At 42.7% G+C, this 26,998-nt stretch overlaps 1 protein-coding gene across 6 annotated transcripts in view; it reads left to right on the forward strand.

The window, feature by feature from the left end:
- CACHD1 (cache domain containing 1) overlaps nt 1–26,998 on the forward strand; it is a 221,965-nt gene that overhangs the window by 159,071 nt on the left and 35,896 nt on the right. For all 6 annotated transcript variants that reach the window (XM_036347577.1, XM_036347578.1, XM_036347581.1 and 3 more), the window contains 7 exons: nt 3,280–3,424; nt 4,297–4,513; nt 15,603–15,743; nt 20,343–20,576; nt 23,665–23,814; nt 24,445–24,568; nt 25,379–25,496. In XM_036347577.1, coding sequence (XP_036203470.1) covers nt 3,280–3,424; nt 4,297–4,513; nt 15,603–15,743; nt 20,343–20,576; nt 23,665–23,814; nt 24,445–24,568; nt 25,379–25,496 — 1,129 coding nt within the window. The remainder of the gene's footprint in view (nt 1–3,279; nt 3,425–4,296; nt 4,514–15,602; nt 15,744–20,342; nt 20,577–23,664; nt 23,815–24,444; nt 24,569–25,378; nt 25,497–26,998) is intronic.

The following is a 26,998-nucleotide window of genomic DNA, read 5'->3' on the forward strand; positions in this document are numbered from 1 at the left end:
AATTACTGCCCCTGACGGCGATCTGCATGAAATACTGGCTCCTCATTTACACACCTGGCTCTGCCTCCAGGCTGCGGTTTTAGAAACTTGAATTTATTCTGAAATGATTTCGCCTTTGGACTAGGTTGACTGTGGAAATGCTAGGGAAGGTCACATGATAAAGCCCAGAGCTTTTCTAGAACTACCTAACATGCCAAAATAGAACAAGATATTTACTAAAGAAATTAAATTGCTTGCAGTACCCAAACTGTTCTGAGCATCAGACACCTTTGGTGAGACAAACACGGTGATACCTTGCCTACAGTTCAGCCCTGGAAGACGTATTGGTAGCGTGTCTCCGAGCAGAGGTTGTGATGCTCACTGTTCCTGCTGGGACATTATGCTTGGCCATCCTTTTGAAATTTACACCCATATCTCAGCTACTCAAAGTGTGAAGGTTGTCTAGGAAACATTGGATTAAAGATCCATCGTTAATGTGGAAATGACTTGAAGTTGTGCCACTTAGCCAGAAGGGCAGTGACAGAGATCGTGTGTAGGACAAGGCTCATCAATTCACAGAACCCCTGAGGCAAAGATTCCTTCTTTCCTTGGGAATCCCCACAGTTCCCCTTTTGCAGTGTCAGATGTTTGATGCCAGAACCTCTGCAGTTAGTACAAGACACCCACTTTGCCGAGTCTAAATGAGCCATCGCTTGAGTTTCTCTTCACCTAATTTTCACGTGCTTCTCTGAAGAGAAATTAGATGGCATGCTATTTTGATTTTTTAAATATATATATTTTTTTATTTCAGAGAGGAAGGGAGAGAAAGAGAGAGAGAGAAACATCAATGATGAGAGCGAATCATCGATCAGCTGCCTCCTGCATGCCCCACACTGGGGATCAAGCCTGCAACCCGGGCATATGCCCTGACTGGGAATCGAACCGTGACCTCTTGGTTCATAGGTCAATGTTCAATCACTGAGCCATGCCAGCCAGGCAGGTTTCATGTATCTTGATCGTAAATATGTTGCTATTTATATATCGCACTCATCATTATGACACTGTGAACACATATGCTGCTTATTATTTACTAGTGGCCCAGTGCACAAAATTCGTGCACATTAAAAGGGGATTAATTAGAGGAAATACTTTAACATTGCTATTTGCCCTTTCTCTATAATAGAAGTGTCAGAGATGAAAGAAACTTAGTAAAATGTGTATGAAAATCTTTCTACTGTCAGAGTCTGGGGCGCGCCACAGGATCCAGTGTCAAGTCCCCGGCCACTTATGGTGCCTCAAAATCGTGTGATACCCAGACCCAGCTGGCCCCACCCTTGTCAAGCCCCGCTGGATGGGGGTGCAGCCTCAGGTCCCCTAGCCCAGTGCTAGGCGGGGGGCACAGCCTCAGGGCCCCCGTCAAGCCCTGCCTGCTCAGAGGGCATAGCCGGTGTCCCCTGTCAAGACCTGCTGGGTGAGGGACGCAGCCTCATGTCCCCCAGCACCGGGGTGGGGGGCACGGCCTGAGGTCACCCAGGGTGGGGGGAGCAGCCTAAGGTCCCTCGGCCCAGCATCGGGGTGGGGGGTGCACCTTGAGGTCCCCTGTCAAACCCCACAGGGTGGGGGTGCGGCCTCAGGTCCCCTGGACCAGTGCTGGGGCAGGGGTGCAGCCTCAGGTCCCCCGTCAAGCCCCACTGGGTGGGGGGTGCAGTCTGAGGTTCCCCATCATGCCCTACCAGGTGGGGGGTGCGGCCTGAGGTTCCCTGGCCTGGTGTCAGGGCGGGGGGCACGGCCTGAGGTCTCCTATCAAGCCCCACCGGGCGGGAGGGTGCAGCCTCAGGTCCCCTGCCACGGCCAAGCGTCACGCAGCCTTAGGTCCTTGCTGATTGCTCGTTAAGGCTCGTTATGGGAACTTGGCCTCTGCTGTGGGTGCAGCCATCTTGTATTACGGAAACCCCACCTCTGCTGTGGGCGCCGCCATTTTGTGATGGTGTGATGGTCAATTTGCATATTCCCTCTTTAATAAATAGGATGCGAATTGAGTTGGAATGGAGAAGGTGTGTCCTTTTTTTATAAAACCTATTTACCTATCTTGGAGTACCTAAAAAGTTCCATGTGTAACACAGTCATCAGTGTTGGGAGAGTTAGATTTTTCTTCTTTTCTATTCTCTCTTTCATTTCTGGAGCCACATCTCCTGGATTTTTTTTTTTAATCCCATTTCCCTACTGGCTCAATGGTATCGATAGTGGTAACTTAGTATTAATGCACGACTTTGGGCTGGAGAACAGTGAGTGTCGACTTGGCCAGGTGTTTTGGTATTTTGCCTAGATTTCTTAATTTGTGCCCAGGCTTTTGTGACTCAACTGGCATCTAACATTTCCCAGAGAGGAAAAAAAAATCTAGTGTTTTTTAGGGGTGTCCATAAAGTAGAGCATTCTCTTGAGGCTGATTTGCTTTCTTAAGCGCCCCCTAATTTGTTCCAGCTTTAACACTGTGAATAGAGACCTCATTAAGCCTCCCCTCACACCCCTTCCTGTACTGCACTCTGGCGGAAGCCTGCTTTGATGGGAGGCCTTTCTCCCTGGGACTCCACCCCTCCCCCTTCCTTAATGTTGGCAAACAAAAACCCAGCCAGAAGAGTGGCTATCACAGGCTCGGACAGCCCTGGTGGCAACAATGTTAAGTGCGTAGATAAGGGGCCTTTTAGTGGCTGACTGGCGTGAGCTGCCTCAATCCTAAAAGGCCCTCTTCGCAGGGTCCTCGTCTTGCGAGAGAGAAACCAGACCTGTATTCCGAGCCGCTCAGCACGCTCACTGAGTACAGGCTGCCTAGGTTTTCCCAAAGTCCCACTCTGTCATCTGCCAAGGAGGACCCAGTACAGGCAAGCAGACCTTTCTCCCTCTGAGGCTGTGTCTGCAGCTTGAGGCAGCCACCGGTCCGACTCCTGCAGCAGGATGTTGGGTAGCACTGAGCAGCAGCACCACCACAAGCAAAGGAGAGGGTTGTCGTGTGAGGAAAAGCCAGCCTTCCAAAGGGTTTGCTGCTTAAAACCGTCTCCCAGTCGCTTTCATCTTTGGGAGACACAGGGTACCAGCCCCTGGTCTGCAGACCCACGCTGTTATCTCGGGGTGTTGTTTTCAGGGCCCCAGGATAGTTTCTCCCGCTGGGCTGATCTCGCGTTCTCCTGCCCTCTGTGGAGAAACCTAGGCACCAGCATGACTGCACACCTGCTCACAACTGGCTCAGGGTGAGGCCTTGTACTTAATGCAGGATTGACCGCAGAGAGCTTCTCCTCCTTCCAGACCTATCTACGTCTCGACAGTCCGGCCGCAGTCCAAGCACATAGTAGTGATCCTGGACCACGGGGCCTCCGTCACCGACACCCAGCTCCAGATCGCCAAGGATGCCGCCCAGGTCATCCTCAGCGCCATCGACGAACACGATAAGGTGACCATGATCCCCGTGGCCTACGTGGCTTTGGATCTGCCGTGAACACCTTTTTAGAAGCACTCTGTGTTTGATGACATATGGTTTGGAATCCGTCTTTAAGATGACTTTGGGAGAAGAGAGCAATATAGTTTTCACTCTGGTATTTGAGAAAGCAGCTGCCAACTGAGATTCCAAATCTCTTGTAAAACTAGCCCCCACTCAGCTGAGCCTTGCACTTCCTTTCTGCCTCCTCTTAAGACTTCTAATTAGCTGTGACTCTCACAGTGGAAGTTATATTAAGGAGCAAAAGGGCCAGGGTTTGGATGCTGGTGGATGGCTTACTTTATCTGAAGATTGCTTGGGAGGGAAGGGAGAAGGGAAGGCCACTGGAGGCTTACTAACCTCTAGGGCACCTCAGAGACAGGTGTGTTTGCAGCTAATGATAGTCCACCTGTGGGCAGTTTCTGCTTCATCATTTTGACTTTTCCAAATCCTAAAGTTTTACTCACTAATGTCATTGTTTAAAACCTCCTCTATATCTTTACCCTCCCCGCCCCCCACCTCCAATTGGACAACCAAGATGGTTAGTACTTGCTAAGACTTTTCTTTGCATGAAAAAAAATTTTTTTTAATATTATATGTGAACACCATACTGCTGACTTCACCTTGGAACAAAAACCAAACTCTAGGGTCCCTCCCTCTTACCAATCCTTAACTAATCCTTTTCAAAATTGATAGATGTGTGCCTTCAGGCATTTATTTTTAAACTCTCAGAAATCTGTAAGCTTTCTCTCTCCTCGGGCTCTTCTGGAATTTAGAAAACAAATAAAAAGACAGCCATCCACACCTTTCCATGGTAGGATAAGGGGTTTCCTTTTTCCTCCACCCAGATCTCAGTGCTGACTGTGGCGGACACGGTGAGGACCTGCTCCCTGGACCAGTGCTACAAGACGTTCCTGTCTCCAGCCACCAGTGAGACCAAAAGGAAGATGTCCACCTTCGTCAGCAGCGTCAAATCTTTGGACAGTCCAACCCAGCACGCCGTGGGATTTCAAAAGGCATTTCAGCTGATTCGGAGCACAAACAACAACACAAAGTCCCAAGCAAGTAAGCGCATTTCCCCAGAGGACTGATAAACTAGTGGGTAAAGGGTGGCGATAGGAATATGTTATAAATGCATCACACAACCATGTCTACAGGGATTTTTTTTTAATTGACTTGGGATAAAATTTTCATGTGTTGTCATAATGTCATCTAATACTAGGCTCTTACTGGATTTTCTCTTCTTTCCCAATCCAAGTGCTCAGTCTGCACAATTTCTTTACTCCCAGAGGCTCCTCTTCCTGCCCCTTTCATAGGGACACATCCCATATACGTCCCCAGGGAATACCCACATCCTTTTTAATGCTAATTGTCAACCTTGCCTCCTCTTTGACTTAGAATGGAGGACCTGTGCGCCTGTGCAGGTAAAATGGGGCCACAGGAGTTCTTGCCTTAATCCTTCCATCCTCTAACCAGCTGTCATTTCGATGAGCATAGCTCTTCAAATGTACAAAGGCACTCTAATTTAATTTTTGTGTATTAAAGAAGATCTAGAAATAGGGTGCATGCTAATGGAAAGGATATTTGAAATAAGACACATACTTTGAAACTACTGAAAGGATCTCTGTTATTTTCCCTTTTATATTTGAAAATCTATTTGTAGGTGTGTGTGTGTGTGTGTGTGTGTGTGTGTGTGTGTGTGTGGTTTTTAGTGAATGTATCCTTGAGATAAATTTAAAGAATATATTTTTAAGCTCTGTATAGTATCTGCATTAAAACTAAGAGCATTGCTAAATGCAAAGCACAGTGCCTGGCATATGGTGGGACCTTGAAAGAAAGAAGTTACTGTAACTATTGCAACTAATGGGGGTAGGTAGCATATTCATTTTGTGTTTCTGTATATTATTATCTCATCGTTTATTGTATTATCTCACAGTTTCCCTGGGTCAGGAGTCCAGATACAGCTTAGCTGGGTTCTCAGGATTGCGTAAGGCTGCAATCCCGCTGTCAGCCAGGTGTGTGGTCTCATCAGAGGTTTGGAGTCCTCTTCCAAGCTCTAATTGTTGACATAATCACTTTCCTTGCAACTGTAGAACTCATGTCCACTTGCTTCTTCAAAGCCAGCAGGAGAGCACCTCCTCTTCAACTCCTGACTTCAGGGAAGGCTTTAAAGGTCTCCTCTGAACTAATCAAGCCCACCCTCCCTTTTGGTTTAATCAGATAGCTCTCCCTTGTGATTGACATTAAGACCTTAATGACATCTGCAAAATCACTATCACCTTTGCCATAGTCGATTGGTTAGAAGTGAATTCCTGGTCATGCCTGGACTCAAGAGGGGAGGGGATTATGCAAGGGTGTCAGTCATCAGGCTCATCTTAGAATTTGCCAACCAGCATAGAAACTGACCAATATTACAGGCTGTCTGAGTGTAAAGTTTCCCACGATGCAGTAAGGTCAGTAGACAAGGCTGACCTCTTAAGTATTCAAGAGGATTGGCTAGTTGGTGGATGCCATTTGCCTGTAGGTGCCATCTACCTCAGTGGAAGTGTTTCTACTTGATTCTTCAGCCATCAAACCAGCTCTAGAGTTTAAGTCCAGTTTTGATGGTGATGCTATTTAAACAGTGGAGAGGAACGTCAGCCCAGCAGTGGCCAGGCAGTGACTGTGACTCAGCAAGCCCCCAGGGTGAGGTAAGGAGGATGTTTGCAGGGTGTGGTTAGCCCAAGAGCACATACTCCAGCAGAGAGGCAGCTGCTCTTCTGTCCAGCCTGTGTTGCCAGACAGGAAGTCCTGCCCTGTGTTGCCAGATCTTCTGTTTCAAGAGAAGCCAGAAATCTGGATTTTTATGTGAAACCCCTTGATTTTCAGATGCTGACATTTGTTCCAGCTTTAAAACTGTGAGTAGAGACCTCATTAAACCTCTTCTTACAAATCTTCCTGCACTGCACTTGAGCAGAAGCCTGTTTTGATGGCTAGCATTTGTCTTCTGTGTTCTTTGTTCATTTTTCTTTTCTTTTTTTTAAAAATATATTGTATTGGTTTTTTACAGAGAGGAAGGGAGAGGGAGAGAGAGTTAGAAACATCAATGAGAGAGAAACATCGATCAGCTGCCTCCTGCACACCTCCTACTGGGGATGTGCTACAACCAAGGTACATGCCCTTGACCGGGATCGAACCTGGGACCTTTTGGTCTGCAGGCCAATGCTCTATCCACTGAGCCAAACCAGTTAGGGCTGTTCGTTTTTCTTAATGTTGGCAAACAAAAGCATGACAAGAAGAGTGACCATCACAGACTGGGACAAATTTTGATGGTACTATTTTTTTCTTTGTTTTTTTTAATGCCCAGAGGAGTCTCTTTTAGGCCAAGTAATGTGTTTCACAGGCCTCCACCTAAAGCTTCTCCCAGCAGTTCGAAGGAAAAAAAGACCCAAATGAGTTGCTTAAAGTATTTACTTCAGGAATGAGCATTGTCTGGTTAATTAATGAATGATTTGAGGTGCTCTCGAGCAACATAGCATAGTGTTTTAAGTATGTGTGGGTTTTAGGTTTCAACCAATGTGGTTTCAAATTCCTACTCTGGAATTTTTCTAACCTCTGTGAACTTATTTGTGTAAATTATTTGATCTCTCCAGGCCTGGGGGTGATAATAAGATCCAGGATTCCATCATAAATATTAAATAAATGTAGCTATGGCTGTTATGATATTCAGTTTCCTACAAGACTTCCAGCTAACCTATAGAGCATATCCCAGGTATCCTAAATTGACCTCAGGCCCAAACAAGGCCAAGGACCACTAGTAGCCTTGGCTACAACACAGTGAGGGGTCTGTATACTCCTCCCAGGAGCTTACACTATATATACACACCACTGTTCATTCCGCAGACAGTTATTTAGCACCTGCACTGTACCTGGTACTGTTTGAAGGCCATGGGGTGAGGTTAATCTAATAAAGCAGACCTACCCTGTAGGATTATCATGAGAATTAATCTGTGCATGAGAGTAAAGTATCTGCCCCCCATTAGTGATAATAAGATACAGAAGCTACATGTCAGAAATTATTATAACTTTGCACTAATCATAAAAATCTAAAACTTTTATCCTGTGCTGGCTCTTTTTCAAGCCTATGGTAGATTTATAACTGATAACTGCCGGGGTTCTTGTCCCAGCATCAAGAAGGGTTCAGGAATCTGGAAAAGGGGCTGTGCGTAGATGGCATAGAAATCCAGAGACTAATAAAGAGTCCAGAGAGGAGATATAATTTTGAAAGGCATTGGGGGTCAGAGGACCTTCAGCTAAAGGAACTGAAGACTCCCTCCTTGTCTTGGACCCTTGCTTTTATTAACACAATTTGTCCTAAGGCAAGGTGGAGATAATACACTTCAAAGGGTAAGGTTTCAAAGGGTACAGAAGCATTGTCAGAATGAGGGAATTAGCCTATGGCTGTTCAGGTGTTTGGCCAGTAGGAGGCAATAACATGTAGATTAAGATGCCATTTAGCTGTCTGGCAGCCACAATCAGTTTCCTATTCAGGTTTGGGGAAATGCCTTTAGCCATTTCCAACAGGTGACTATATGTGTGACTCAACCCTGTAGAGTCCCCAAGTTTCATCACCCTTTTGATGAAACTCTTGAAATTATGACATGCTGGAATTGGTTCCCAGCAGATAACATCAGTACATTTGGATTATTTGTTCTGGGTTTATTATTAGGGTAATTGGTTGATGGGTCACTTTATAGCAGAAGGAATAAGGTGGTTAGGAGTGGTGATCTATTAGCATGGGCAAAGTCTAATTTGAGTAGCTCTTTCCTTTTTGATGTTGACCCTAAGGCATGCATGTGACTTAGTCAGGGGCTTGCCAAATGGAGAGTCCATTGCATTTTTTTTTTTAATTTAAGTTCTTTATTGTTAATGTATTACATAAGCCATTGCATTTTCTTCTAGGTATATATTATGTCATTGTTCTGCCCAAGTTCCTATAATTATTCATTCTTAACATTACTAATCACAAAGTTTAAAGTTCTTCTAACTGAGTGACTAGAGAAAATATCTGTTAAGTAAAAATAAATAAATAAATCAGACCAAATTTGGCAGGTCTGCTGTCTAGAAATAGAAAAATAACTCTATTTTGATTGTGCATTGGACAGGAATGGAGTCAGGGATGAGGCAAAAACAGTGAGGATACTTACAAAGTATATATCTTATTGTGGGGATGGAAAGAAAATACACTGGGTGCTGAAGGCTGCAGGCTGCAGACCTTCTAGTTTTCCAAATATGGGCCTGTGTCCTAAAACTAGCTCTCAGTGACAACATATTTAATCCAAATTCCTAAAGCTAAGTAAAAGATCCAGTGGGTTCTCTTTTAAGTCAGTTTTACAGGTGTGTCCAGGAATTTATCACACATGGTACCTTTGGCATTGGGCAGCCTCATGATATATTTGTACACACACATACACACTATTTTTTTCCAATTTAAAACTTTAAGTGAGGTGTTCTCAGGTGTGTATTTACAACATGGAGAATTATTACCAGCTAATTTAAGACAGGGATATTCCGAACCTTTTGGGGGGTGTGTGTGTGTGTGTGTGTGTTGCATCAGTATTCACTTCCTAATTTCTGATAAATAAATAGTGCATCATAAATTTGCAGTTTAGTATTTATTAGAGAATTATTCAAGCATCAAAATTAGTTTTAAGACTTGCTTATAAGTCCTATACAAAGGCACCCAGCCCCAGAAGAGGGAGCTACAAGCTGTGGAGTGCTGATAGTTTCAAACAGCATACTCAGGGCCAGTCACAAAACACGTCTGACATTGTCCTATGCTAGAGATTGGGAGTAGCAGATCTATCTAATACAGAGACACAAACCCAAACAGGTATACAAAATGAGGAGACAAAAAAAAGAAGCCCAAAATGAAAGAACAAGAGAATTCTCTAAAAGAACTAAATGAAATATAGATAAGAAATTTATCAGACATAGACTTCAGAATAATAATGGCAAAGATGTTCAACAGCATGAGAAAAGATATAATTATGAAGAATGACATAGCACTAATAAAGAGCATACAGTGGAAGGAACACACAGTAGATTAGCAGAAGCTAAGGATCAGATCAATAGATTAGAAGACAGGGTAGAAAAAAAAAATCACTTAATCAGAGAACCAAAAAGAAAAAAAAAACAATTAAAAAACAGGACAGCTTAAGGGAGCTGTGGGACAACAGGAAACATAACAATTTTCGTATAATAGGAGTGCCAGAAGGGGAAGAAAGGGAGCAAGGGATAGAGAACATTTTTGAAGAAATAATGGCAGAAAGCTTCCCTAACCTGGTGAAGGAAAAAGTCACACAAATTCAAGAACCCAAACAGGCCCATGCCCAGACACATCAAAAGTAAAATACCAAATATTAAAGACAGAGAGAATGTTAAAGCCAGCAGAGAAAAGCAATTTGTTACATACAAAGGAGTTCCCATAAGGCTGTCATCTGATTTCTCATCAGAAACTCTACAGGCCAAATGGGAATAGCATAAAGTATTCAAGGTAATGAAAAGCAAGGATCTGAAACCAAGATTACTATATCCAGCAAGGCTGTTGTTCAAAATAAATGGTGAACTAAAGAGCTTCCCAGACAAAAACAAAAGGCTAAAGAAGTTTATTGCCACCAAACCAGCACTACAAGAAATGCTAAAGGGACTGCTGTAATGAGAAGAAGAAATATATACGGAGAGAAGCCTAGACATACAGAATTAAAATGGCAATAAATAAGTACTGGTCAGTAATAATCATAAATGTAAATGGATTAAAACCTAGAGTGCCAGGGAGTGCGATCTATCGCGCTCCTCCTGTCTTTCACCAAAAGTGCCAGGAGCGTTATTGCACTCTTCCTGCAGTGTCACTATTAGATGCTAGTAGTTCACTCTTTATTGACAGATGGTACCTAAGTGCAGAAAACAAATGTAGTAAAGGTTTCCTTAAGTTTTTGAATATGTAACTTCATGTACTTATGATTCATAATTTTTTTCCTAAACTGCTATAAAATCAGCAAAAATGCCTTGGCAATTTTAGCATAGTTCCTAGGATATTGGTTGGCACTCAAAGGGTTAAATTCTCCAACCAAAAGACATAGAGTAGCTTAATGGATATGAAAACATGACCCAATTATATGCTATCTAGAAGAGACCCACCTCAGAACAAAAGATTCACACAGGATGAGAGTGAAAAAATGGAAAAAAATTTCCATGCAAATGGAAACTTTACTCAAAGACATCTGATTTACTCCTGTGCCTGAGCCACACTTTACTTTGAGTCATTTTACTGAGGTTCATTTTATGAGGTCATCTAACCCAGGAAGAAATGTTATGTAGTCCTGTGCCTGACTCATCTTATTGGATTGTGGGCAAAACTGCATACACTCATTCGAGATGGTATAATAAACACTGAATCCAGCCATTTGAGGTAGATTAAAGAAGACAAAAATCTTATTTAAGCCTGTGCTGGAGCCACTCTTCACTCAGAGTCATCTACTTCATTCCTGTGCTGGAGCTACTCTACTTAGAGTCTCAGTCCTGTGCCAGGACCACTCTCTACTTAGAATCTAGATCCTGTTTGTTAGAGCCACTCTCTACTTAGAGTCTCACTCCTGTGTTGGAGGCACTCTACTTACAAACTCACTCCTGTGTTGGAACCACTCTCTACTTAGAGCCTCACTCCTGCGTTGGAGGCACTCTCTACTTACAAACTCAGTCCTGTGTTGGAGCCACTCTCTCCTTAGAGTCTCACTCCTGTGTTGGAGGCACTCTCTACTTACAAACTCAGTCCTGTGTTGGAGCCACTCTCTACTTACAAACTCACTCCTGTGTTGGAGGCACTCTCTACTTACAAACTCACTCCTGTGTTGGAGGCACTCTCTACTTACAAACTCAGTCCTGTGTTGGAGGCACTCTCTACTTACAAACTCAGTCCTGTGTTGGAGCCACTCTCTACTTACAAACTCAGTCCTGTGTTGGAGCCACTCTCTACTTACAAACTCAGTCCTGTGTTGGAGCCACTCTCTACTTACAAACTCACTCCTGTGTTGGAGGCACTCTTACTTACAAACTCACTCCTGTGTTGGAGCCACTCTCTACTTATAATCTCAGTCCTGTGCTGGAGCCACTCTACTTAGAGTCTCAGTCCTGTGCTGGAGGTACTCTTCACTCAGAGTCATCTGTTTCAGTCCTGTGCTGGAGCCTCTCTCTATTCAGAGTCATCAGTTTCAAAGAATTACAATAGCAATGTCCCTGTCCATAATAACCTTAAACGTAAATGGATTAAATGCTCCAATCAAAAGACATCGGGTAGCTGAATGGATACAAAAACATGACCCAACTATATGCTGTCTACAAGAGACCCACCTCAGAACAAAAGATTCACACAAGATGAGCTTGAAAGGATGGGAAAAAATTTACCATGCGAATGGAAATGAAAAAAAAGCTGGTGTAGCAATACTTATATCTGACAAAATAGACTTCAAAATGAAGGCCATTACAAGAGACAAGGAAGGTCGCTACATAATACTAAAGGGATCAATCCAACAAGACGATATAACCTTGGTAAACATATATGCACCCAATATAGGAGCACCTAAATATATTTTAAAACTTCTAGGGGATTTTAAGGCAGAGATAGACAGCAATACATTTATAGTAGGGGACTTTAACACCCCTCTGACTTCACTGGATAGATCTTCCAGACAAAAAATTAACAAGGAAACAGTGACTCTACAGAACTCACTGGATCAGATGGATTTAATTGACATTTATAGAACATTTCAACCCAAAGCTGCAGAATATACATTCTTCTCAAGTGCACATGGGTCATTCTCAAAGATAGACCACATGTTAGGACACAAAACAAGTCTCTACGAGTTCAAGAAGATTGAAATCATATCAAGCATCTCAGATCACTGTGGAATACAATTAGAAATCAATTACAAAGGAAGAGTGATCACACACAGTAGATCCCTCAGCTGAGTCTCTGCATTGGCCAGGATGGCGACTTTAGGCACTCTGTTTCCAAGCCTAGTGCCAGGCTCCTGTGGAGTTTCGGGCAGGAAAAATGTCATTAAAAGGAACTGTCACCCCAAATAAAAGAAAAAGGCTTGTGTACATTCAGTAGACGGATGACTCCCTCATTCACTTCTGCTGGAAAGACAGGATGTCTGGGGGTGGGTTAGAAGGGTCAAGGGGGGGGGGGGGCAGGGAAGGACATATATATGTAATACTTTCAACAATAAAGGTTTTTAGAAAACTAAAAAAAGGGAAACTAACAATAAGAGTTACTCATGTTTATGTAATGGGGAAGTCAAATATATTGATTGGACTGAAGGAGAGAAGCATACACATATAATATCTGAAAAGGTAAAAAACCCAGACTTGCTTAGATACTAAGTTATAAGTAAGAGATAGCAACTTTGAATGGATTTACTTCTTTGGGTCAGATTTTATGAAATCAGTTCATTTGTCTACAACACTGATGCAACATAAAATTATCTATTCCATGCTGCACAATAAAGGATATTTTCAAAGTCTAAACTGGAAACTTACAAACTGAAGGAACTTCAAGCATTGTATCCTCAACACTGAGGATACTTGTTTAAACGAGTAACTATAGCCCTGTCCGGTTTGGCTCAGTGGATAGAGCGTCGGCCTGCAAACTAAGGGTCCCGGGTTTGATTCCGGTCAAGGGCATGTACCTTGATTGCAGGCACATCCCCAGTAAGGGGCGTGCAGGATGCAGCTGATCGATGTTTCTAACTCTCTATTCCTCTCCCTTCCTCTCTGTAAAAAAATCAATAAAAATATATTTTTTAAAAAAGAGTAACTGTATTCATTATCTGTCGCTAGTTGACAAATTACCCCAACAGTCAGTGATTTAAAATAATAAGCATTTATTATCTCAGTGTGTATAGGTCCAGAATGTGGACACAGTGTAGCCAGGTCCCTGTGGCTAAAGGTGTCTCATGAGGTTGCAAACTATCGGCCAGGGTTGCTGTCCTCTCAGCGTTCAACTTGGGAAGGATTCGCTTCCGTGTTCACTCAAATGGGTGTTGGTGGGGTTCTATTCTCAGGGCCTCAATCCCATTCCTCTCCATTGGACTCATTCAACATGCTACCTGGACTCCCCGAGAGTTGAGAGAGAGGACCCAAGGTAGACGCCACCATCTTCTTTAACTTAATCTTTCTATTGACATCTCACCACCTCTGCTGTAAATCCATTAACTCCAGCCCACAGTCAAAGGGACACTGCTACTCAAAAATCTTAATATCAGGAGGTGGGATCATTGGGAACCCATGCAGAGTTCGCCTGCCACAGTAACTATGAACAACCTCATTTAAATGACAACAATAAGGACCTGAAGAAATAAGCATATAACATATTGTATAAACATGTATTTCTTAATAAAATGATAAACTCATATATAGGATGTCTTACAATATATAATCAAATCAAAGAATCTCATATTAGAAAGGAAAGATAACAACCCAGTTCTCTTCCTTCCCCTGCTCCATGAAAGCCACAGCTCAGCCTCCGCTCCCATCACCATGATCCTAGTGCAGGGAATCTGCGGTTACTCTTTCTGAGTAAATCCACTTGAAAAAAGTTCTTCCCACCGACCTGCAATGGCTTCTCAGTTACTCTACCCGTTAGCCCTCGATGGAGAGTAGTTTTCATTAGGGTCACAGGTGCTGCTTTACACCTGTTTTTTGCTTTGTTTCGTTTTGTTTTTTTGTGTTTCTCTTGTCTTTTGCCTTCTATTGGCCATCAAACTCTTTTGCTCTCACTTTTTATGCAAATTAACTTGTTAGTCCTCTCAGCAACCCTATAAAGTAAGCAGTGTCAGCCCCATTTTATGGACAAGGTGTTACAGCCAAAGGTGATCCTGAGTGGGGGGGTGAAAGGACTGAGAAAAGACAGACATGAGAATGAAAGCTGGGTCTCGGTGGGACACTGCTCCCTGATGAGGAGACAGCGCCGGCGCCCACAAGCCGTGTCTTTATTTTATAGCAGATGCCACGAGGCAAAGTAGGGGCGTGATCAAGTTGTTTACAGCGTTCTCGTGAGCTCCAACCCTACTCAACTACATGCACCTGAACTCTAGCACAAGGCACGTGGGGCCACGTGTTTGGACCATAGGTTCAAGCTTACAACCATAGCTGTTGGCTGTAATTGTGCTGGGAGGGCCCTGCCCTCCAGCTGGGACTTGCACGTGGCCATGAGATGACTCTGTCCTTTCATTAGTCCGAGGCTTGAACCTGGCTAAAACACTGTAGCCGTGCCCCATAACAAGGAAATGTAGCTGTCAGAGGTTAAGAAATCTGCCTACATCACCCAGACACAGCTTGGAAGTAGCAGAGCTGCAAGTTGAACACAGGCAGCCTGGCTCCTGACACAGTTTTTGATTGTTGTTTATATATACTATTGATTTCAGAGAGGAAAGGAGAAGGAAAGAGAGATAGGTGTTTTAAAATATATTTTTATTGATTTCAGAGAGAGAGAAATATCATGAAGAGAGAGAATCATTGATCGGCTGCCTCTTGCATGCCCCCTACTGGGGATCGAGCCCAAAACCTAGGCATGTACCCTGACTGGGAATCAAACCAGGCTCCTGATGAGTTTTCAAAACAAACATGTTCTGCAGCTACTTAGTGTAGGGAAAAGAACTGTATATGTCTCAAGGGTCTTGAAAGAACCACCATTTTTAAAGCCTAGCCCCCTCCCCCCCCCCCAAAAAAAAAGATATATATCCTGCTGAGTCACGGAGGAAAAGATTAAATTGGGTTCTGAATCTTCATTTTCAGAAGGCTGAAGAGCTTTCCATTTGGGATGGCTAAATTTTTTCAACCATGGGCGCTCTAAGGAGATCTGCTTTTATCTGGAAATATATTAGGAGCCTCTCTTCACCTGACAGCGGATAAATGAGGCCTCGTTGCCCACAAAGTGCAGGATGGACGCGAAGCAGAGGCAGGGAGATGAAAGGCCCAGCATCAAATGGGAAGGAGTAGGAACGGTGGGCCAGGCAGGTCCTGGGGGCGGGACAGTCCGAGGGGAAACGACAAAGAAACTGCACTGCTGCCTTGAGCCAGAACCCAGTGTAACAGTTTGTATGTTTTTGTTTAGATACAGACATGGTCATCATTTACCTGTCGGCTGGCCTCACATCAAAGGAAGAAGATAAAAAGGCGACGCTCCGTATCATCAATGAAGAAAATAGCTTTCTAAACAACTCCGTGATGATTCTCACCTATGCCCTCATGAACGGTAGGTAGTGTTTCACGATTTTTCTTTCAGATGAAAGTTCTCTCTGAATGTATGCTGCTTTCAAAAAAAAATAAAAAAGAACCACAACGGTGTGCTTTGATGGAGGCCTTAAGCAGCGAGGCAACCGAGCAGCTTCCTTCCCAGCCGTCTCTCTGCAGCTGCTGTTGGTATTCAGGGCGTGTGTGAGAAGGTGCTTTCTCCTCTCTCTCTCCAGACAACAGCTCGTTTCTAAACCGTCTCCAGTTATGTGGTCTCCCAGAGTTCTGTGTGACTCCCTTGTTTTCAGTTCTCCCTCATAGTCTGGGATTTTGATACAGCATCGAGGTTACTAAGTATTTTTTGTTTTTGTTCTTTCGTTGCTTTAAGCTGCAGGACGTCAAGGTACTGACCTAGATTGGTGTGCAGGACTGTGACTGTCACACTTCCCTGCAGCATCGCCCCCGAAGCCTCTTTGCTGCCTCCTCCTCCTCGGCTTTCCTAGCTGTGGAATAGACATAAGCATCTCCGTGACAGGCTTGTGGTGCAGATTCGTTAGGCCTAATGCATAGTAGACACAGGACACTGCCTGGCGTTTGCAAGGTGCTCATTCAGGTTGATTTTTTTTTTCTTTTTTGCTGTTAAGCCAGACATTATGTGAAAGTGTTTAGTCAGTTGGCCCCTCTGAGGAAAAGCTTGCTGTTCTTTCCTTCTGCTCTCCCCCGTCCCCCAGCCTGACTGCACTCAATCTTCTAGCTAGCCTCTCTGCTGTGTCCTGTCTCCCCACCTGTCAGTCATCACTCTCCTCCCCAAGCATCTCCTTCTTCAGGCCCCTTGGTCCCTGTTCAGGGTGGCCCTAGAACAGTGATGGCGAACCTATGACACGCGTGTCGCGAACTCATTTTTTTGGTTGATTTTTCTTTGTTAAATGGCATTTAAAATACATAAAATAAATATCAAAAATATAAGTCTCTGTTTTACTATGGTTGCAAATTCAAAAAATTTCTATATGTGACACGGCACCAGAGTTAAGTTAGGGTTTTTCAAAATGCTGACACGCCGAGCTCAAAAGGTTCGCCATCACTGTCCTAGGCTCTTGTTTTTAAAGACCGTGTCTTGATCCAGCACCCCTGCCCACCTACGGCCTCGAGTGTTTCCTGGCCCTTCCAGAGTTCCATGTAGAACCACATGGCATGAGGGGCAGCGGTTCTCATATTTTAATGTGCTAAGGATTACTTTAAGTTGTTTTTGTAAAATGCAGACTCCCTCAGGTTTCCGTTTGGACCCTCTTAGGTGAGGTCCCGGAATTTGAGCTTTGGCCAGCAGGATTCTTTCCCAGGTGTTTTGTGGATTCCACACACATGGATGAGCGCACAGTGTGTGGTCTGGAGGTTCTGAGTTCCAGTCTCCATGTATTAGCTGCGTGGCTTACTCTAAGTCAGTGGTTCTCAACCTTCCTAATGCCACGACCCTTTAATGTTGTGGTGACCCCCAATTTCATTGTTACAAATTGAAAATAATTAAAACATAGTGATTAATCACAAAAACAATATGTAATTATATATGTGTTTTCCGATGGTCTTAGGCAACCCCTGTGAAAGGGTCGTTCGACCCCCAAAGGGGTCGCGACCTACAGGTTGAGAACTGCTGCTCTAAGTAATGTTTTCTCTTTAGGCCTCAGTTTTATCTGTAAAATGAAAATAATAAAATGCGTAGAGGGTTTGCCAGGATAATAAGTAAACAAGACATGAAGCGTTTAAAGTTCCTGGCACAGTACCTGGTAAATCACCGGACCTCAAAGCCACCTGAAGGAGAATGAAAGATGGTGTGATTCCCTGTCTCAGTACAGCTCGGAGGCAGGTTCGGCCAGCTCTCTGTCCGTATTCTGTTCCCCGGTGTGTTGTGCATGTTGCCTGTTAACACTGCGGCGATGTGCTCACCTCCGTATTATTGTCTCCTTCTCCTTTCACTTTTCACAAGACTGTGAGCTTCTCAGACGTGAACAGGGTTTTCATTTTCTTTGTGTGCTGAGCACAGCTGAGACGGGCAGGGATGGCCGGTTTTTCCTATGGCACATATCTTTCGGTGTTACCTCTGGGTGCCCATCACTCTTTCTTCATATGGTTTAGCTTCTTTCACACTTAAGAGAAAGGCAAGGATGGAAAAGGAAAGGAGGGAGGGGACTGGAAGGAACAGAAAGAAAGGGGACAGGAGAGGAAGGAAAATGTGTTGAGCCTACAATGTAACCGTGCCCTGAGGTTTTAGAGCTGTATCACACAAAGCCCCTGTCCTCAGGAAGCTTATAACCTAGTGAGAAAGACAGACCCACCCGGCAGATAAATTCAGTGCAACAATACAGCAGTGAGGAAACGTAAAATGAAGGGATCACATCCTCTTTTCCATTGGATTTGGAGGGCTGCTCAGGCAGACACTGAGAAAAGAAGCTTCGTTGCTATCGCCCATCTCTTCACTGGTCCTAAGTCTTCCCACCAGAGACTCTTACGCACCCGCTGTGCCCTGAGAGTTTCCTTTTTTAAAACCTCTGGTGACTTCCGTCCCACCATCCCCATCTCTCCTCTTTCTCCCTTTAATCCAGCCACACACTGGTGCTCACTGCCCATTTCTCCGAACGCTGTCCATCTCCGAGCACTGTTCAGTGGCACTGCCACATCCCCTTCCTCGACCAGCCAGGCTTCAAGTAAGGAAGCAGAACCGCCCTGAGAATTTGGGTGTAACAGTTTTATCCTCAGGATTACAGTGTACAAAATTATGGGGAAACTAGAAAAATAAAGAAGAGTTAAAGAAAGAAGAGTTGACAATATTTGGTAGCCAGCTCTGGCATGGGTGGACAAGTTGGAGCTTTTAGGGATATCTAGAAGCTAGTGCAGAAGTCTGTGGGAGGACGTTGGCTCCTACCCCTGGGAATTCTAAGTGAAGCGTCTGGGCTTGCCCTGGGTGAGCAAGCCAACAGCTGGGAAAGGAAACTGAATCAGATCAGAGTGAGCTGGACAAACCAGGACATTCGGTCCCTCTGTGTCTGTCTCTCACCCTCTCTCACTTCTCTTAAATTTCACAACACTGCACTTTTGGTCACCTTTAACCTGGAAGCATAAATGGAAAGGGAATTGTGGGAAATGTAGTTTCCAGTATGACTATGTTGATGATAGAACTATACAACATACTTAACCAGTCTGCTCCCCTACTGCCAGGCCTACATAACAACATTTCATGATAGAGTGATATAAAATTTCCAATCTTTGGTAGCCTTGCATCCCACACTGTTCTTCTTTAGCTATTAGATGTTCCTGTTTATTGCTTTTCTTTTACATTTTGAAAGAACCAAGCAGTAGATGACAAAGAAAGGAAATGTATTTATTGCCTTATGTTGTGTGCTTTTATCATTCACCTCTGGGAGCTTCTGAGCTTCTCAAGGGTATAAGGTCAGAGAGTAGGGATCAGCGTATCTTTTGTGTTATCTTTTACTTGGAATGTACCACTTACCCACTCCCACCCCTCCATCTCAACTTTGTGTCAAGCAAAGGAACTAATAATCTGGTTCTGACTTTCCTTAAGCATTACATGAGTGGAGCAAAAGCCAAGTTTTTAAAACACAATATGTTAAGAAAGAAATAACATCCATTAGATCCTGCTATGACTCTAGAAATATACTTCCAAGGTTAGAACTATGTACATTCCTTATTTAAAAATGATAATGTCACTTTTTTTTTAAATGACTGAAGAACATGAGGCAAAGCCTTTTTAAAACTCATTGGTAGAATCTCAGTAGTGATTGAAATCATTTGAATTTGTTTACAGTGGTACCCATATGGGATCAGTTACTAATCCTCTTGACTGTGTTCCAACAATAGCAAACCAGAATTTTTAAAAGTTTTATTAAATTTATTTTTGTGCTATGGGTTACAGATGTTGTAGAACAATACATCCCGGTATGCCTAAATCTTTTACAAAGTTTTAAAACCATCTAAACATAAAAAATATACATTAAATAAATCAAATCCAGTATTATCCTAACAATATCAAGCATGAAAACATTTGTAATTAAAATGAGCTTAAAGGCACAAGGGTTGGAGGCATCCTAAATGCAATCCATAATTCTTTCATTTAGTTGCATGAGACTTTGGCAAGTGTTTAATAGGCGAGGAGGTTAAGAAATGAAATGGTAAACCTCTATCCTTTAAAACTCTTACAATTTCATCTAATGTAAATTAAATGCAGACTTCTTAGTCATGACTTTTGCTTTCAAATATTAACTGCAGAAAAATAAGTTGAATATAATTAAATTTTTAGGGGAGAACACATCCTTGCTAGGTGGAGCTTCTTTATTTACTCGTGTGTTTTACATTGTTGCCTTTTGAAGAACCCCTTTGCCCTCTTGACTCTTTGAGGAAAGGCTATGCATCAGGCTTTGATCCTCAACAAGAACCGGTATCTCCATTGTGAGTCCAGATTGTCTCTGCAAAGACCTCTTTGGCAGAGGGGTCTTCATTTGGCAGAAGTATTACAAGACCTCGGCCAAGCCTTTATTAGATCTAAATGGCAGAGTTATTGTAGGAATTTATACCATGTTGTGTTACATTGTCTTCCCTTGGCTTTCCGTTTCAGATGGGGTGACTGGTTTGAAAGAGCTGGCTTTTCTAAGAGATCTGGCTGAACAGAACTCAGGAAAGTATGGCGTGCCGGACCGGACAGCCTTGCCCGTGATTAAGGGCAGCATGATGGTGCTGAACCAGCTGAGTAACCTGGAGACCACAGTCGGCAGGTTCTATACCAACCTTCCCAACCGGATGATCGATGAAGCTGTCTTTAGCCTCCCCTTCTCCGATGAGATGGGAGATGGTGAGTTTGGAGGAGCCTTCTGCTAAAAGATAGGGAAAAGAGGTAGACTTGGAACTAAAAAGCAACTTTGCAGAGCTGGTGGTACATAAAGCTCAGAGTGCTTAGGATTCAGCCTCAACGGCAGAGCAGCATGGAGTAGGCAACAAATACAGGCTTAGCATTAGAGAGGATTTTAAATCCACTCCACAGCTGAGGTGTTGTTCTTGGTAACTTATTTAACCTTGTTAATTCCCATTTGGTCACTGGTTCAAAATGTAGTATCTTTTTTCCCCCCTTTTTATTGAATTTATTAGGGTGACACTGGTTACAAAATTATGCAGGTTTCAGGTGCACAATTCCACAACACATCATCTATACACTGTATTGTGTGTTCATCACCCCAAGTCAAGTCTCCATTTATCATACCCTCCTCCACCTCCCCCCACCCCCAGCAGCTGCCAAGACAGCTCTCTATCTTTGAGTCTAAATTTTTGAAGTCATTGTAATTATGAGATTTATTAGTGCCTGGCATTCCTCTCAATAATAATTACTGTTCTTGTTTTATTTATTTATTTTACCTTTGTTGTTATTGCTATTGTCATTATCATTCTAATGTCACAGTTACCCATAATTTGTTATTTTACTTTTGTCAGTATTACTATTATTATCATCATCACCCCAATATCACAAGTTGGGTGAAGTGTTTAACTGTCATGATTAAATTTCTTGGTCTGTAAAATGGGAAAAATAATATTTCCCTCAAGGCAGTTGTGAAGATTAATTGCACTAATATTTGTAAAGCATCTAGAATAATGCCTGGCCAATGGCCTGTGCTCAGGAGAAGCACAATCTTTTCCTTTTCCTTTTCATATTCTTGCCTATTCTTTTCCCTTTTCCCTATTCTTCCTTGTCAGAAAAGATAGAAGAGCCAGACACCATCACCACATGAGATTTTATTTTCATGTTCCATTAACCAGGGATTCTCATGAATACAGATGTTCAGAGGAAACTCGTGTATAAAAAGTAACAAGCCTATACAGAGTGTGTTTTCTAGAATTAGGTAAACATGTTTTTTATGTAAGGAAGAAATGTGGTAGCTGCTGCTACATTCAAATTTTTTTTATCCTTCCTATTTCTGGCAGGGCCCATAGAAGTGTATACATTAAAAATGCCCACCTTTAGGTAAGGTTACTTTCTCTTCTGGGGAAATGTCAAGCCTTACAGGCAAATGGCCCTTTGTTCATTTAACCAACATTAACTGAGTGCCAGCCAAGCGTTATTTCAGGCAGTAGTGGGTAAGGCACACATCCCATCCTCAGTAAGTGTTTAAGTCTATAAAATAAAGATAAATCAATTAATACCCATCATCCCACATAGTTGCACATTTTTTCTTGTAGTGAAAACTCTTAAGATCTCTCTCAGCAACTTTCAAATATACAATACAGTATCGTTAACTCTAGTCACCATGCTGTACACTACATCCTCAATGGTTATTTACCTTATAGCTGGGCATAACTTTCAGGACGTTTTGCAGTGTTGTATCCACTCCCCCCTACCGTGTGATGCATGTACCTGGCCTTGACAATCACAGCAGCTCAGTAATACTTGGGGTGGGCATCATGCACGGTTCTCTGGGTGGAAGCCCATTCTTTGTAGAAATCTTGAAGAAGATCCAGAGCTCTTTCCCACGTGTTCATAAAAGGATGGCTTTCTGATATATGCTGCTAAGGTATGAAGTGCCATCGAGCACAGGGCAATACAAGAGGATGGTAGAGAGAAGCTATCCCTCGTTTTGTTTGGGGTTTGAATTAGAGCCTTAGGATTGTAGAGTTGTTTGGGGTCCTAGAGATCATTTTGTGTCACCTCCCCATCTGACACATGAAGAGTCGCATTCAGAGAGGTGGCACAACTTACCCACCACAGGAGTAAAGATAGGAGTAAAGCACAGCTTCCCTTCTGCCCAGGGCCAGTCACTGGCTCACTGCTGTCTCTCTCTCCCCTTTCACTTTTCTCTTTCTGTAAGCATTCCATTGTTTGTGTATGTCCTGTGAGTCAAAAATGGTTTCTATATTTTTAAAGCTCAGATTTAAGAAAAAGAAAGTGTATGTAACCGAGACTACATCGCCCACAGTGCCTAAAATATTTACTATCTGGTTCTTTACAGAAAAGTTTGCACATTCCTGGCCCAAGTGACAAGAAATATGTTCCTTTAAGTCAGTGGTTCTCAACCTTCTGGCCCTTTAAATACAGTTCCTCATGTTGTGACCCAACCATAAAATTATTTTCGTTGCTACTTCATAACGGTAATGTTGCTACTGTTATGCATCGTAATGTAAATATCTGATATGCAGGATGGTCTTAGGCGACCCCTGTGAAAGGGTCATTCAACCGCCAAAGGGGTTGCGACCCACAGGTTGAGAACCACTGCTTTAAGTGTCTCCTTTAGCTAGTCAGAGTTCTAAGTGGTCAGATAACAAGATTCTGTGCCTTTCTAAGTTTTTTTCTCCCCATTAGTCTGTTTTTGGATAAGATGCCTTAGTGAAACATAGTACCTTACAGGCTTTCCTTTATCCATAATATCTTTTCATCGAACAACCCCTAGAAATCAGTACAGCACTTATTACTGTGTCCTTCAAACAGATGTGAAAATCAAGCTGCAGGGAAGTTATGTCCAATGAGAGATGTATGATACACAAGGGGCACAATTGGGTAGAACCCAGATTTTTGGATCCCCTGTCCACAGTGCTCTTTCAAGTTCAGCTAAATTTTCCTTACTCCAGGAAGTAGAATGATGTATTAAGTGCCGCTGATGATTTGCACTGGTCTGGAATGTCATGTCCTTCAAGGTGAAAAATAGTGGAAAATGTACACATTGCCTCAGTGTAACTGAGATATCTGAACCCCCAACAGACTCGATTTCCCTTGTACTCTCCCTCCCTGACACTGTCTGGAAAGGCAGTGGCTGGTTCCCGGGTCACACAGGGAGCTTTCCTTCCCAGCAGAATTTGGATGGCTGCTAGGAGCCTTTATGATTCACCAGAGCACAAGTCCCGCCTTTGTCCTTGTCTGCTATTCTTTGGATTTTTTTTTTTTTTTTTTTAACCCATAGGTTTGATAATGACAGTGAGTAAACCCTGTTATTTTGGAAACCTACTTCTGGGAATTGTAGGTGTGGACGTGAACCTGGCTTACATCCTTGAAGATGTGACGTATTACCAAGACTCTTTGGCCTCCTATACTTTTCTCATAGATGACAAAGGTAATCTGCTAAAATTAATCAGGGGAAAGAGTGATTCCTTTAGCAACCTGGAAAAAAAATTCGTAGCTATTCTGATCCTAACCAAGAAAGATATGATAGTATTTCTACAAACACAGTGTAACTAGGACTACTATTTATAGTAGAACACCGTAAAGGTGGCAGAATGAATCCAAACAGTATGCACATGTGCCTCTGTTGTGTGGAGGGGTAGGTAACAGTTATTTGTAATGTCGGGAAATTAGACTTGAGGATTGAATGACACACAGAATGTGATCCTTTGGACTTTTTTGGTCTATATTGTTATCTTTGGGTTTACTAGCACTAAGGTTTATATGATAGATCAGGACATTTCATAAAATGAAAACCAAATGACCAGTACCTCCAAAATAGTCTTGATTAAACAGATGTCCGATAATTTAAGACATCTTTCTACACTTCAGGAGTTTTATACAAGAACACATAAAACAAGTTCAGTTTTTATTGGACTGGTGAGTTACATACTGAGAAATTGAGTGTTGGGCAGCCGTCCCAGACTATTCCATATTTCAAACCTACGATAGGCACTTTATTAGATTCACTACTTCCTACAACATGTTTTCCTTAGCCTGTGTCTTTGTTTTCTTATTTCAGGGTATACACTTATGCACCCATCTCTTACCAGGCCATATTTACTATCAGAACCCCCTCTTCATACTGACATCATTCATTATGAAAATATCCCCAAATTTGACTTGGTTCGGCAAAATATTCTAAGGTAAGGAAAAGGTGAGGGCTGCAGTACTGATTTTCTCTGAGAATAGTATCCTTTGAGGTCAAATACGAGTGTTTATTACAGGATATGAAACAAGTATATAAATTATTTTAATGTTATCAAAAGTATACTCAGTAATTTTTTTCCTAAGAATAATAGCCAAAGATATGTTTACTTTGAATAATAGGTAAGGTCTCTTAGAACTGTTATTTAGGAGAAATGTCTTGTAAATCAAATTCTGTGTTTACATTGCCTCTAATTGTAAAATCAGATATATGTTATCTCATTTAAAAAGAATACTCCCATTGTACCAAGTTGAAAAATGCTGGCAAAATGAAAGGTAAAGTTGAGGCCTAGCTCTCCCACATGCCAGAAAATATCTTGGCAACCTGGTGTCCATTCCAGCTTGACAGCACCATCATACACAACATTTTCTCTTAAAATAAAGAACAGGTTGGATTTTTTCCAACCATGATCCATTATTTTGGCAGATGGTAACCTATAGAGAAACGGGTCTTTGTGCTCATTGGTTCTAAAGTAATAACTGAGTGATCTGAGACAACATCATTTCTGGAAAGAATTAGAATTGGGGGGGGGGGGTGCAGGGGTAGAGAGTCAGGAATGTTTTTAGTGCAGAGCCGACAGCATACTTTTACAAAATTGAAAATCTCACATTATCTCTTTCAAAAGTGATGAGCTTCATTGCTTTTCAAACTCAGGAGGTGGCCATTGACTCACAGCTTCTTCCAGCCTTTAATTAAGTGCTTAATTTTATCATTGGCCTGAAATATTTCATTCTGTTTGCCAACGCAGCCTCCCTCTGGGCAGTCAGATTATCGCAGTGCCTGTGAACTCATCCCTGTCCTGGCACATAAACAAGCTGAGAGAGACCGGGAAGCAGGCGTACAACGTTAGCTACGCCTGGAAGATGGTGAGTGAGAGGACGCGCCGTTGCCTGAGCAGCCATGGGTACAGGAATTCTAGGCACCTTGGGTCGGATCATGTTACCAATCAGTTTTAAAGTGGTTGGAAAAAGAAGAGATACTCCAGATGTTTTATAATTTTTTTCCCTTTTTTATTTATGAAGCCAGTTATTATTCATGATAAATGAATCAAACTGAATATGCAGTAGACAGTAAACTGTGCCCTTCCCTCCCTCCTGGCTTTGACCTCCCATTCCCCGTAAATAATCACTTTGGTCAATTTCCAGAAAATTTTTATGCACACACAGGCATATAGATCAGTGTACATGTCTATGTTAGTGTGCATGCACGTTTAATGGCTATGTAATTTATATAAATGGACACAGTTTTTTTTAACAGTCCCTTATGTATGCACAGTTAGGTTATATCCAGTGAATTTTTATCATTTTAAATTCAAATTGTGGAAGTTGGGAATTTAAAAAAGAGATATGAAAACATAAATGCCCTCTGCTAACATATTCCAAGGGAAAGGAACTTTCATATTAGAATTTGGATAATTCACATTCATCACAAGTGCGTTGACACATTAGCCATAACGTGTGGTACCCATTTCAGCTTTTTTTTTTACCAGCCTCAATCAGAGAAGGCGCCACAAAGTAATTGAATCTAAAACACACTGTCCATATGATTTATGTTCCTGTCCTTAACTCCCTCTTGGAAGCATACCATAACATGCTGTTATGGGGCCTTGATATTGTAATTGACCAAAGGAAGAGTGGACTTGTATTTTTTTTTCTCATCAAATTTCAATCACTAAACCTCAAATGCAGTCATCCTGGATTCCTTTGGATGGCCATATCTGGTGTTTAACCTTTTGATTCCAAATGGCTATTTATTCATCCCTTTAAAAACTTCTTACTGAACATTTATTATGAGCTAAGAAGAATGAAAAAGAATGATGCTCTCTCTGCCTTCATAGAGCGTCCAGCCTAGTGGTGGATGCAGACAATTAAACAGCTTCAGACAGGTCTGTGTCTGGCTTAGGAATCACAAGGATTAGGAGTAGCCACTGTGGTTTAGACATGACTCTCCTCTAACCTTCTCATTTGGTTCTTAAAGCATCATAATGGCAGCAGTGATTTCTACATTGGAAACAAAAGGCAACAAAATACTAAATGAAACTTTTTGAAAAACGTACATTTACAAGCCTAATCCTACTGGTATTTTATTGTTTGACTAGAGGCCTGGTGCATGAATTCGTGCACCAGTGGGGTCCCTCGACCTGGCCTGCGGGATCTGGCCAAAACTGGCTCTCCGACATCCCCTGAAGGGTCCCGGATTGCAAGAGGGCACAGGCCAGGCCGAGGGACCCCACCAGTACATGATCAGGGCGGGGAGGGACTCGGGAGGTTGGCCTGCTGGGGAGGGACCCGGGAGGTTGGCCTGCTGGGGAGGGACCATGGGAGAGTTCCAGGGTGTCTCACTCAGTCTCGATCCGCTGGACCCCAGC

This window comes from Myotis myotis, unplaced genomic scaffold, assembly GCF_014108235.1.
Source record: "Myotis myotis isolate mMyoMyo1 unplaced genomic scaffold, mMyoMyo1.p scaffold_m19_p_2, whole genome shotgun sequence".
In the NCBI taxonomy this organism is placed as follows: Eukaryota; Metazoa; Chordata; class Mammalia; order Chiroptera; family Vespertilionidae; genus Myotis; species Myotis myotis.